Source organism: Papaver somniferum, chromosome 10 (assembly GCF_003573695.1).
Source record: "Papaver somniferum cultivar HN1 chromosome 10, ASM357369v1, whole genome shotgun sequence".
NCBI lineage: Eukaryota > Viridiplantae > Streptophyta > Magnoliopsida > Ranunculales > Papaveraceae > Papaver > Papaver somniferum.
The window spans coordinates 36444099-36457884 of NC_039367.1; the positions used below are offsets into that span (position 1 = coordinate 36444099).

At 36.2% G+C, this 13786-nt stretch overlaps 2 protein-coding genes and 1 long non-coding RNA gene across 4 annotated transcripts; 1 reads left to right on the forward strand and 2 right to left on the reverse strand.

Moving 5' to 3' along the window:
* The first annotated feature begins 6315 nt into the window (after positions 1-6315).
* On the forward strand, positions 6316-7407 carry LOC113317708. Its single transcript, XR_003343874.1, has 2 exons — positions 6316-7046; positions 7164-7407. It is a non-coding gene; the product is annotated as an uncharacterized LOC113317708 (long non-coding RNA).
* A 52-nt stretch (positions 7408-7459) lies between these two features.
* On the reverse strand, positions 7460-11505 carry LOC113317706 (probable LRR receptor-like serine/threonine-protein kinase At1g56130). 2 transcript variants are annotated; one of them, XR_003343873.1, is made up of 5 exons: positions 9659-11505; positions 9015-9073; positions 8528-8696; positions 8239-8437; positions 7460-7598 (listed from the first exon to the last, which is right to left on the reverse strand). XR_003343873.1 is itself a non-coding variant. In XM_026565852.1 (4 exons), exons 1-4 carry the CDS (start codon positions 9699-9701, stop codon positions 8331-8333), a joined length of 378 nt encoding a protein of 125 aa, XP_026421637.1. In that variant the 5' UTR covers positions 9702-11505; the 3' UTR covers positions 7621-8330. The 2 variants fall into 2 exon arrangements, 1 of the variants encoding a protein (XP_026421637.1); XM_026565852.1 differs by lacking the exon at positions 7460-7598 and having other exon boundaries at positions 7621-8437.
* A 130-nt stretch (positions 11506-11635) lies between these two features.
* On the reverse strand, positions 11636-13356 carry LOC113317704 (F-box protein At1g52495-like). The gene is made up of 2 exons (XM_026565851.1): positions 12031-13356; positions 11636-11903 (listed from the first exon to the last, which is right to left on the reverse strand). Exon 1 carries the CDS (start codon positions 13031-13033, stop codon positions 12182-12184), a length of 852 nt encoding a protein of 283 aa, XP_026421636.1. The 5' UTR covers positions 13034-13356; the 3' UTR covers positions 11636-11903; positions 12031-12181.
* Between the last annotated feature and the right edge of the window lie 430 nt (positions 13357-13786).

Consider the following 13786-nt stretch of genomic DNA (forward strand, 5'->3'; position numbering starts at 1 on the left):
CCCTTGCGGCGAAATGGGCTCGAAAAGTAGCGTTTTACACCCCGGAGAAAATTACTAAGCGCACACCAGAAATGCACCGGAAGCGTCCCAGAAATGTCCCGGAGGAACCCAAAAAAATTACTATTTCCACCAAAAAATTACTATTTCCACACCAATTGCTATTCGCACCCAAGCTCTGGTTAAGGGGCATCCATCTTCTCTTTAAATTCAAAAGCAGCTTTTTGGCGGGAAAAATATATTCAAAATTGGCAGATTTGTGATCGAGAAAATGAAGGTGTTCTAGTGCGATTCAATCGCTGAAATTTGGTGGGAAGTTGTGATATGACATAAGTAAGCTAGCGTGAGTGTTCGTTTAGCCCAGAATTGGCTACAATTTTCTAGACAATTCACGAGCTCAAAACAGACACACACACACACAGGGATAAGATAATCACGCATTATGGAGAGTTCTGGAAGTGTTATGCTCATGTTTGATGGCTCGAGCAACACTTTGGGTCGTGATAAATCGATTTGGAGCGTGCTGGGAGGAAGTTTACGTGTGAAATTCCAAATCTGGTAAGAAAATATTCGAAAATAATGTTATTCACTGCAGAGTAAAGAAGAATTATTTGGAGTTCTGGCGAGGGATTTCAGCGTGTCTTTGAGTATAAATATGATCTTTGGGTCGACTAGAATGGGGGTCAAGAGTTTGGGGGCTTGAGGAGAGGTGAGGAGCGAGAAATCAAGATGAACAGCAAGCTTCCTGCTGCTGTTTTCTGCTGCTGATGAAGATGAAGAACACGAAGAACATTAGACCAAAGTGAATCGTCGTTTATCAACAGTGACAGCTACAATTTCATGTGGGTCGTAGTTTCCCAAAGACTACTGCATTTCATATTTATCGTTCTTTGTAACATTGTTTTGCAACATTATAAACGTTGCAAACGCTCGATTTTCACCATTTTATCTCCATTTCATCATTGTGAACCATTTTTGAGCCATAATAAATTATTTTGAGAGCATTTTTACTATGATGAGCTAAAACCAAACACTGGGACGACGGAGGAGGCCAAACTTCATACTTGGGATAATTTCATTTAATTCTTTTTTATGAATTTTGCATTAATTTAAAATTGAAATATGATTTGAATTAATTGGTTGTTATTTAATTTGATGATGTATGCTTAGCTTAGGTGTTTTGATACATCATGCTTAGGACTTACAATCAATGTTTTGAAAATCTACTTTGGCAAAATCAGAGTCCACGTAATTTTATTGTTAAACAATATATGAATGAACCTTGTATTGTGAATTCGGAAAAATCCTTAGTCCTAGTACCTCTCGCCCATTGTTAATATTTTTGTATATAATTTTTATAAATCTAAAAATCCATTACCTTCACAAGTCTGAAAAGAATCCGTTCTTACCACTATTACTACATCATTTGAAAATCCATCATCAGTAGACGGCAAGATATTATATTCTTATCAATGGATTTCATATTATTTATTTGGGGATAATAGAGGTTCGCAGGGTGTCCCTTACCCTATATATGTTTATTGTCGTGCAAATATTTAACAATATTATTTGCACTCAGAAATATTTTCAGGCATGAAACACGATTGAATCAATGATTTGGTGTGTATTTAGGGCTAGGAGACGAATTGAAGAACAAATAAAAGAGACACAGGTTTTACGTGGTTCGGCATGGTTTTCCTATATCCACGGGTGAACTCCCCTTGAGGAGTGATGTTTTATTGATCTTTAGGATTACAATGGATTTACAATGACTTTTTCTGTATTTTTCTCCCTTCCTATCAGGATTACATTCCCTCTATTTATACAATTCAGAATTCCAGTCTTACCCTCATTGTGAGTAAATATAAATGGTATTTACTTCCCTTGCATGCCTCCTGGAATTAATTTTGCATGAAACATCCTGAAATTAATTTTGGATGAAACTTAATGCATTAATCTTCCATGCATAATTCCTGGCATTAACCTTCCTTGCATGGCTCCTTGTATTGATTTGCGGGCCTCCCGTGTACTTTATACATGGTACAAACAAATATCCTTATGAAAAATATGGAGAAGGCCTCTTATGAATTTCATCTTAGATGTTCCCTAACAAAATTCACTCATTTATGTTTTGTTGATGACGTTCTTGTGTTTTCCAAAGGAACGGTTACAGCTATTTTTGTGCTCAAGGCTATTCTGGATAACTTTAGCAACTGTTCTAGCTTAGAGGTGAATAAGAAAAAGACTGCTCTCTTTGCTTTTGTTATTGATCAATTCTGTTCTGTCTGATGTTACTGCTTGTCTTGATTATGTGTTTTAACTCTCTTTCCGTTAGATATATTGGAATGCCTCTCCTTTGTACTAGATTGTCTTACACATGTTGTATACTTCTTATCTTCAGAGTGAGAGCTAAAGTTAAGTCTCAGAAAACTAAATATCTTGCTTTTGCTTGGAGAGTTAGACTTATAAAGGAAGTGTTAATTCGTATGGTGGAGTTTTTGATTTCTTGTTTTATTCTACCAAAAATGGCCATTAGTGAATTAAAATGCATCTTCAAAAGGTTTCTTTGGTCTAGTTATGATCTTCGTAAGAAACATAATCTCATCAATTATCAATTAAAGTGTTCTTTTGTCTTACACTTGAAGTAGGGGGTTTGGGTAATAAGGATTTATGTATAACATTGTTGCTAATATGAGATAATAAAGGAGTTAATACCTGACATTAATTATAACACCTCGAGTTCCAGATCGTGGTCAAACCCGTATGAAGATTTGAACTCGAAGTGTTATAGATCGGAAAGAGACTAAAACCAAAAATTCTAATTTTTATATCTTATTTCACCTAGCACAATTTAATTTTTTTATATACAAATTAAGTATTATAAATTCACAAGTATAATGTTAACAAAATAATATTTAGATAACAATTATAATTAAAATAATATTACAGGAAAAGTAGCGCAGCCATCAATTTAACTAACTTCTAAGTTCCACTTCTACCGTTTATGAAATTTGCAATAATGTCAATTGGGACGACGTGACATCTCAATAGAATGCACCCTAATTCTCTAAAGACGTGGAAACAAAATCATTTTGTCTAGGAAAAACATATAACAAGAAATAAGTTGTTGTTGGTGGATTTTTGACGAAGGTCATATTCGTTAAATCCATCAGAAGTCTTACATCTCTGATCAGAATCAGAAGCATAAGAAGTTCATGTCTTTTCTTGCTGTAAGAAAGATGAATTTTAGTTCTGCAGCCATATAGAATGTGATAATATATGACAACAATATTAGGGTTTCTGAAGTAGAACTTTTAATATTTCACGTATTTTAAAGATAAGCTGAAAGATTCAACACTTTTATTTGAATTCAGAATTCATCTCTGGTGGCTGAACTTACTCAGAATAATATTTAGAAACTAATATGATGCTGATCACATCATATCTGAACCGATTAAATGCTCCTAGACATATTGCATGCCAGTATAGAGCAAATAATTAATCGAATTTAGTGCTGAATTCATAAGTTGAATTCCAAGAAGAATATGCTAATTAAACCCTAATATGCACTTGCTCGGATTCATGGTTTTTCTCAACTGAATTCCATGAAATAGTAATGGATATTGTCCCTTTGGGCATAAAGGACGCCCCTGAGTAAGTCTCGAGTAAAAGGTATGGGTTATTTAGTAATAATGCTCGACGGAGTCTCCAAAAATATGGAAAAACAAGGATATGGAAGTTTAATCAAACTAGAAAAAGGAAGAGAAACAAAATAATATAAAATATAATAAAATAACCGAATTGAATCTGGAACAGTCATTTTTCCTATTTAATTAAAAAAAAACTAGAAGAGAAAATAAAATTTGATGAGAAAAAAGTTTTGATATTTTGAAAATCAGTGGAATGATTAAATCCTAATTCATTCATTAATCATAACTAGTTTAGTTAATCGTCATAGGTAACACTGATCTAATAAAGGGTAAATTAGTCCTTATAAGAAATAGGTTATGAACTTTACTACTTTACAAGGCCTATTTTGGCATTTGGGAGCTCCGATAATAGGATTCTTAAAAAAAGTTGAATTAAAACGACCAAAGACGTACACTTAGGGTGATTTGGGGGGCAGTCGGGGCTTATGATTCTCCCAACCAAAAACACATTGTATGTTAATGCATTTCAGCTTCATGCATTTGCCAACTAGGAAAAGGAAACTATAACGCGAAAATCGAGGGATCCATACCTTCCTCCCCAATCCCCATATCAGAAGTTGAGCAACTATTCCTAAATTCATATTTTTTTCGTTTCCTTACTTGGTTGTTCGCAATAGAGTTGGTTCGGAAGCAGGTATCTATAGCCTTTTTGTGGAACATGTGAGAGCAGATTTCACTTGGCAACCAATGTGGACACCGGATACTGAGAATTATCATGGCGAACTTTGAATTCGTAACTTGTAAATGGCATCCATCACTACCACGACTGAATTATCAAAAATTCTTTATGAACCGCCATTTTGAACAATGGCAAAACAACTCACTCACACAAAACACTAATGGGACTTCCTGTTTGTTTTTGGGATGGTGGGGTCCATAAATTTTGTGAGTGGCGGTTCTCCCCTTGTCTAGAATCGTTGTCTGTATAGAATCGTTGCTGAATTATATATAGTTTTTTTTTCTTCTGACTTTAGTGGATTTTGAATCATGATAATGAAACATAAGAGTTGGATTTTGATTCTCTCCTGAATAACTCTATCTTTAATGGTAACATCATCATCACCAGCTACAAAATCAAAATCACCAGCAACATCTCATACGTCAGCAGCAACAACAACAACATAAATCAAGTCTTTAATATCAAACATCAAGACACCGGCAGATACAACAGCCACCAAAACTCCTTTCAAATGCAGATTCTGATATGTTCACGCCGATTCCAACCAATCCAGCAACCGTCGTTACTGTAGTTTAGATATTTAATTTTGGATTAAAAACCCCATGAAATGGTTGGATCATTTCATGATACCTACACCACTTCATTTTGTAGTTATGTGTAGTTTGTTTTTGTTTAGTACAAAACAAGTAAGACCATTTAACATGTTCTTGTTACGCTAATTTTTGTTTCCTGAGATGGTAAAATTGGTAAAAAAAGGTTGATTCCTATGATCAATATCTATGGAGAAAATCATATGATAATGTTGTTACCTTGGTCTTTGAAGTTTTATTCTGTGAGGCACCAACACGTCGGTATTGGTGTCGTGTCCGTGTCCGACGCGCGTCGGATGCAGGACGGGATGGGACCGTGGGACACCGACACAACGCAAATCTATACTCTATTTTACTAGTTGGGTAGTCTCGTGTGTCATGAAAATTAATATAATAGTTAATTTTTCTACTTGTGGACTAATCTAACAACATAAAATTGAGTTGTTATCGTATAATTGTGTGATTAACGTATTTGATATACCATAACATTTTGATTTTAGTATATAAAAATTATTTAATTAGTATATGCTCCCTCTGTTTCTAAAAGACTGTCCGGTTTGACTTTGTCAAGATATTAAGGAGGCTATAGTAGTTTACATTTCTACCCTTAGTTACTTGCCTGATTTATTTCAATAAATATGTTAATAATAAAAACTACCAAAAATTGTATTAGAATTGTAAATAGGAAATAAAAAAAAAGGAAACTAAAATATATCGATTTATAGAAACAATATCAATAAAGATTGTAAATTATGGAGTATAACCTTAAAAAAAAAAATTAATTTGGAACCATACATATATTGTCTTCAAAAAGGTTTAAAGGATATATTTTTTCTCCTTAATTATACAGATTTTCATTAATATTCTAAATTGAGTCTCATTAAAAAAGAATTTATGAATATAAAAAACTTAAGCGTATGTTAGAGACTTCATTGGAAAAATATGACTATAAACAGAACTGGACACATTTTTGAAACAGACCAAAATGAAATAGAGGACGGTCTTTCAAAAAAAGAGGAAATATATTAACGTGTTCGTCTCCTGACGATTTTGAGTTTTGAAAGTCCCTGTGTCCGTATCGTGTCGTATCCGTGTCCCCTATCCGTGTCGGTGCTTCCCTGGATGATATGATATCTAATGTTTACGGAGAAAAGATATGACTCACGTAACAATTCCGATCTTGAATCGGCACTTTAATGAAGTTTCAAGACTTGCCTCTTCTATGAGATAAGAAAACAACTACTACGACTGAAATTAGGCCCCATTTTTTCCCGAAACACCCTTTGTACTTGCACTGGACTCCGCAAATTACTTTTAAATCCCAATGCGTCATTCAATACCTCAACAACAATAGTACCCCGCTCAGGACCTCATCACTAGTCCAAACACCTCACCCAGAGACCTTGGTTTTGGTAAGATCTCCTTTCAAAATATTAGATCCAGATGGTGAGATCCAAATCTGATTTCTACGTTGTGAAATTAAATAGATTTTGAGATTAAGGAAAGGAAGAAGATATGGCAATAAGAAGAAGAAGAAGAAGAAGAAGAAAAATTGTTACTGAATCCGAGAAATTGTTTCAGTCTTTAGATAAAGAAGAATCGATTGAAACACAGAATTACAAGAAGAAGAAGAAGAAGAAGAAAAAGAAGTTGGGTTGATTTGGTACGAGCGATCTCGAAAATTGGAAAATAGAACACCAACTGGAAGAAAATCTGAGTTTAGCTTGATTTTTCGTGAGCCATTCCCGAATTTTTGTGATCTCTTCCTGCGGAAGTACTACTAATTCTTCTAAGCACTGGGAAGGTATGACTTATGAGGAAATTACTTCAAAGAGGAGAGACAAACAAGTTGAAGCATTCCGAGTTGGAATCTGAGTTGAAACGAAGAGATTGACACCCTGAAGGTTATGGAGAGGAGGAGATGCATTGAAGAAAAACTTCCAGAAATTCAGATCTGCTGCCACAGGTCCATGGCAGGTGTTTGGTAATCAAGTAGTTTGAATTTGGGGATCTAAAACGAACTTAATGAATGCTAATCAACTTTCTTTTCCGATTTGTCTTCAAGAATTGGTATGGCTTATTGATTCAAAGTAGTATGAATTAGCATTTACTTGTCATTGTTTTATTAACTTATCTGCTGAGGAACAACAAAACTGCTACTATATATGACACAGAACCATATTGCAGGCAAGTAAATGGATCTGAATACAAAGTATGGGAAACAACACTGCCACAATTGCACGTATATGTATAATTCTGTCAGTAGTCTAGACTTCAACAACTGTTGCATCAGCTGCTGCATTCTGTTCAGGCGCAACTGGGATATTACCAGATGTTTTCTTCAATGTACCTGATGCTACACAAATGACTTAATGTTCTTTTCTTGTTGGATCAAACCCAAACGCAATGCAGTTGCCTACTTTCCCCCCTCCTCCTTGCTTACTCCCTTGTCGAACAACTATAATATCAAGTAAATGTCGAGTTCGGTATCCAGTGATTTTGGATATTAAGCACGATCAACCTTGATATACTGGGTTCCGATCATCAACCTTGATATACTGGGTCCCGATCATGGTTGACTAGGCAGAGATAAACATTACGGCCAATAAAAAGTCAAGCTTCCTAAAAAAAAACACCACCATGGTGAATTGCTATCCACATACGATGCTAGCTAGTAAAGTAGTAATCGTAAGTGCAACAACTCCTGGAACACAAAACCAAACCGTGCATTTATTCATAACATTGAGGCTAATTTGGATGAAAACTAGTACTATTAGTTTAGGAACAACAAGCTACCAACAGCCTCTTTAGGATTTGAGTGTAAACATAGTTCAACTTCAAGAATACAAGCGTCATTGCTCGGATCGTTCAAGTTCCTTTCACTGTATAGAGTTATCAAAACCCCAATCACTGTCATTTACGGCGAACCCGTTAACATTACATCTCTTAATGCTGCTTACTTTTTATCAATGAGCAGTGAGCTAGCTAGGTACTACAGTAATTATGCTGCTCTCTACTCGATTAGCAGTCATGGTAATTACACCATTTTTTTCTTTCGTGATATGACAGTGGGAGAGATGAAAAAGAATAGCACGACACACGACCGACTATTCTAGACTCTAGAGTGGAGGTCTAACATCTCTTTCCCCGTTTGTCCCTAGAAGGTATTGTGTGTTGTTTTACGAAAACCGTTGCCGCCCAAACACACTACCTATAAACAAAGGTGCTCAGTGAGATGAAAAGTGGTCTAGCTGGTACTTACATGCGGTCTTGCCGCCATGCGCAAAAGAAATGAAATTTTTAGGCGTTCCACTTGATAACTTGGTACAATATCGCAAGCTAAGATATAGCAATCTAATCAACAATATGTCCCGACTCTTCATGAAGATAAGCTACGACTCTTGCTGGTCCCAAGCAAATCCCATAGCAGGTTGGCCAACTGAGCTGTAAACCACTCTTTCCTGCAAGTGCAAGGTGATGGTTATTAACAAGAATGATCAAGACCACACAGTATCCACATATATATGAATGATAATAACATCATGTCATACCAAAGAGTGCTTCATTTAGGCTTCTGTGTTCGGGATACTCAATGAAGCACCCATACATTTTACAAACAGAAGATATGGCAGCAAACTCTGCCATAAACTGGCTTTTTCCTTGATGAAAAGTTACACAAAGTTGTTTAACAGCAACTGCTCTTCCATCAGAAAGTGTGCCCTGCAGGTACCCCAATTTAATAAATAACTGGACATTTGTTGCTAAGATTTTCATCAAAAACAAAAATTATTGCTGAAAAAAAATACAACCCTATTCTTTATTGTTTTTAACATTCTCATTAGTATCCTGTACACTACCACTCTCTATCGCTCAATTTTGACAAAATAAAACACTTTTTAAGAACTTCAATTTTATCCCTCCTAATTTTTGTGACAATGCTTTTTCCTGATCATGTATTATATGGGAAGAAACTCAACGGGGCTTTGTGATTCCTGTATTCAGACATTACTTACATATAAGCATAATTGAACTTCAAACCTTACTCCAGATAAGAGTATCATTTACTTTCTTCTTCATCGATATCTGACCTTTTCCTTCTGCAATAAGACACCACAAACATGGCGATAAAGCTCAAAACCGCAACTACAATGCCGACAATTAAACCAGTCAACAGACACTCCAGAATTGGTGCAGGCATAAATCATTAGCTTGAGATACTCATGCATATATGTGTTAACTATGTTGTAAAGGGTGCTGGGCGAGGCGAGGCGCCAAGCCCGTCGCCTAGCGCCCTAGGCGCCCCAAAAAAAAATCATGGTTTGGCGCCTGGGAGCCTTTTTTTTGCGGGGCGCTGGCCCTACACTTAGTGCGCCTTTGGCGCTCGCCTTTTACAACATAGTGTGGAGATACTACCCGAACTGCCATCAGTATCTGTTATCATTGATTAGTCATATTCAGAGTTATCACAGGGTGTAGACTTCTCCTAGTTCTGTAACAATTCAAGATATCGTGCTCCGTGAACTTTCTAGTACACATGCTTTATAAGTTAGGAACCCTGGCTTTATTCAAGCTTGAAAGAAGCACTCTGATCAAGTGCAAACAACCAAAGCTTTAATTAGATGCAGTAAGATGCTTACCAAAATAAAATGGCCTAAAAATTGACTGTATAACCACAATTCTACCTGAAGAAAAATATCGAAAGCATGTCTTCCAAGACTCTGCCATGTGAGTGAGCTGGGATTATCATAATTTATCTTCGCAAATTGCAGATTAACATATTACATTCTATTCTCAAGACCAAGGCCATGGTATCTTAGTGATCCTCTTGATATACTGGATGTCTGAAACAGGTCCGAGTCTAAAGTACCCGTAATCTGGAAAAGAGCATTTAGGACAACAGATTCGAGAAACTTTATGCCAAAAGGCTGCTTTAGCAGTAGCATTACCTGATTTATGCCGCAAATAGACCAATTTATCCTGTGGATGAGCAAAAGAAGGTACAGGAATAGCAAAAATAGCATTACAAACTTCAGCAGGAATAACTTGTTTCAAATCATTTAAGTCCCAATTCCAATTCGACCTATCCATATTTGGCGAACTTTAAGAAGAGGATCACAAGTTCAAGGAATATCCATAAAGGCATTTAAAGGGTAAGACTGGACCCCAAGGGTCAGTGCAAAAGTTGACAGTGTCCCCTGTACCAGTAGCCCACTGTATACTATCCTGAACAAAGTCTCGACCTTGAAGAATGCCTCTCCAACTATGAGAAAACCCTGATCTTATGCTACAGGTCCAAAAATCATCCTTTCTGAAATACTTAGCCTTTGATAATTGTGTCAAAACATGGTTGAAATTCGAGGCTATGTGCCAAGCCAGAGTTGATGCTATTTAAAAAATCTGGAAATAAGACGGACTAACATGACCATTCTGAATAGGTACCCCAAGGCACTTACCTGAATTTTGACTTAACTTGACGCCTATATTTCCTTATGAGTCTGAGACTGAGCTTAATGCCATTATATATAAGAACTAAAATGCTGACAGGGTGATCCTTCAATAAGGGTTTGAAAATCCACAAACTAACACAGCCATAAATCTATTTTATCATAGTTGGGTGATTTCCAAAACAAGAGACAAAAAAGCCCAATTCAACTGATCTATTTTATCATAGTTGGGTGATCATATGCATTTCCACAATTCATGAAGATTTAAATTTTTCAAACATGTTTTGCAGGGTTTGATGAAGATGGAAATTGAATTCTACTTGATGATGTTTACTGGAGGAGCAGTATACCATAAGCTATTGTTAATACAAAACCGCATACATCAATTATCTGTCTTGTCAATGATCGCTACTGTATGTAAGAGCAGAATAGACTACTTCTTAGCAGATTATGAATTGAAATTTAACTGCAAAACAAACGAAACAGAATCTGTGTTCTTTAATGTATGGAAGAGGAAATTTACTGACAGTTGCTAGCTTTCACCAAATAGTGATCTCATGGCTTCCACAAAATTTTAACATTCTTTCATTCAGTAATTTTCCGTCATCCGCATGCATTAGGAAGCGAAATTAGGACTTCCGAACATATAAGATAAATTCACATGCCACAGCAATTTTAGACTTGCAGCAAATATCTGCAGTCTTCTCAAAAGGTCATGGACTTTAAACTAGGACTAAAGCATGCAGCTTTGAATTTCCAGCACTAGAATGGTCCGATACAGACTTGTACCAACCTGTTCTTAGTTCCAGTCATCACTGAACATTTCACTGGCTGTCTAGCAGTCTACACAGTACCTTGCCAACTGATCCTTCTAGTTCTCATAGAGATGGAAAACTAGCATTAATTGAAGACATACCGCAGAGATGGAAAACTAGCCTTACAATTAGGTTGGTTGTTGTTAGCAACAGAAAGGAAACGTAACTCATGTAAGTTGTCACAGAGAACTAATACTACAGTTTCCTATCCAAACTACCACTTTCTGCAAAATGATAGTAATCATAACACTAACATAGCAGAACCAAAACACTATTAGAAAATATAAATTTGGATCCTTGAAATAAGGTCACTAGAGCATAACCATTGAAATAAGGTCGAGTGACTAACAAAATGCACAATTAACAAAGCAATAATGCAAAATAGTTAACTCAAACAAAAAACACCACTGTAAACTTGGATCTATGAATAAAGACAGAATAAAAGTTCCGTATAATATATAACAAGCTAAGACAGTGCCAAAAGCATTAGGTTCACAGAATGGTTACTCGTGATTCATTTTCAAAATGATACTCACACAGGATGGTTACTCGTGACTCATTTTCAAAATGATACTTACTAAGTCTATAGAAATAAGAATACTACTTCGAAAACTCAATGAAGGTTACCAGTTAATAATTTAGTATATGTAGTCGTCAGGGTTCGCATCCTCCTGGAGCTAGCTGCTTGAAAGGATAGTCACGGCTTCTGGTCTCCTCGGTCCATTGTTTTTGTATCTTCTACCCCTAATTCTTTCAAAGAAACTAATGTGTTCTTGTGAGGGGATATTTGATAAAACCAATCCTTAAACTGCATAAGCCTTATCAAGGTTGAGGTTTTTCTGTGGTAACTGTGGAGACAATAATCCCTGTAACTTAAAACACAGTCGCTCTTCGTAATGGCTAATAAGTCTCTAACGTCAACCCGAAACTCTTTACTCCAACCCAATCACTGCCGTTCATCTCGCTCTTTCATGTCACGACTATTATTCTTGTCTTTTAGTAGCCATATGTCACTAAATCCGTCTCCTCCGTTATGTGGACAAATAGCAAGAAACAAAAATCCATCCAAAACCCCTATTCTATCATACCACCAGTCACTCTCTGGCAAAGGAGGTGGTGAAAGATGTTCAGAGAACTTCTCCTCAACCAAATCAAAGACGATGATCTTTTCTAGTTTGTCAGACAGCCAATAAAGTGCTCCATTGACAAAGATACCAGCTACATGCCAAGTATAGATATCAAACTTAAAAGTGAACTTTCCAAGGTTTCTCCATCCATTTCCAGAGCCTAGAGTGTATATGTGGACTTCTACACTGGTCTTCGACTCATACATTCCTACTACTTTGTATTCATTGGTTGAAGAAACATAGCCAAAGCTGCACTTCCCATCATAATACCGTTCAACATCATCACAAGAATCTCTGCTAATTTCTGGAAGCATAACATATTCCCTGACGATGGGGTTACAAATACAAACAGATAGCCCTTCAGCAAGACAGATCAACCCATTACAAGAACCCATTACAGTGGTATCCTCAAACGGAGGGGTTAAATTAATCCTTGTAATTCTCAGAGTGGGTGTTGACTCATGGTTCTCATCGTATTCAATATAGTGAAAATTTTCATTCGCACCATTCTGATAAATTAAAACAAGAAAACCCAACTTACCAGAATCATCATCAGCAGAAGGATGATTGAGACGATGTAAATGCATCTTGGAGAATAATGGATGATGAGAGGGTAAGCGAGTCAAAATTTCTAGTGTGATCTCTTCCGGGAGATTCCTGAAACAATCCATGAACGAAAAATTGAAAATTTTCTTCTTTAGGGTTTGAGAAATAGTGATGGATAGAGTAGAGAGAGGAAAGCAGAAACTGAGCCATATATGAAGAATGGATTGTTATCTTCACACACGCATTTTGTATCTTGGCAGCCATATCCAAATGTGAGACGTGCTCTGAAACAATCCTTTGAATCTTTTATGAAAGTTTAGAGAAATATCTGCATTCTCCTTAAACAATCCTTTGAATCTTTCATGGACTTAGTGGGAATTTCCTCATTAACTGGATTTTTTTTTGTATCATGGGCAGCGAGAAGATATGAAAACTGTATCTTTCTTGCTGATAAATTTGCTGATGAATAACATTTGCTAAACTTTGGCAAAAAGAAATAATCTCATCTGTAGGTCTAATTCCTTGAGATGTTCCATATGGTACATTCTGTTTGGATCCTGTCATATCAAATTGCTTGGATGGTGTGTTCCCCTTCGGGTTCTTATGAATCTACCTGTTCAGGCTATACACAGCTTATAATTATGCTTACATGTTGCACTTAACAGGGGAATGCGGAATCACATTACTAAAAATCTCTGGCTCATTTTTTCTCACAAATGTACATTTCCCTCTTGAAGGGTTATTCAAGATTCTTTTTTTGCTTTATATGAGGACCTTACTGCGCCCATGGAAATTCTCCCCATCCATGAGTGACTTAACATGAGAAACACAACTTGGCATGACAATTAACTGCGTGGAAGCTGTTCACTCTATTTACT

Bases quoted from the DNA above. Each gene is read 5' to 3' on its own strand.
- LOC113317706 (XM_026565852.1), bottom strand. From the start codon at position 9,701: ATGGCAGAGTCTTGGAAGACATGCTTTCGATATTTTTCTTCAG. The intron at 9,074-9,658 runs GTAGAATTGTGG...GTCTTATTGCAG, and splicing joins CTTTCGATATTTTTCTTCAG to AAGGAAAAGGTCAGATATCG. The intron at 8,438-8,527 runs GTATGACATGAT...TTGCACTTGCAG, and splicing joins CCTAAATGAAGCACTCTTTG to GAAAGAGTGGTTTACAGCTC.
- LOC113317704 (XM_026565851.1), bottom strand. From the start codon at position 13,033: ATGGATTGTTTCAGGAATCTCCCGGAAGAGATCACACTAGAAATTTTG.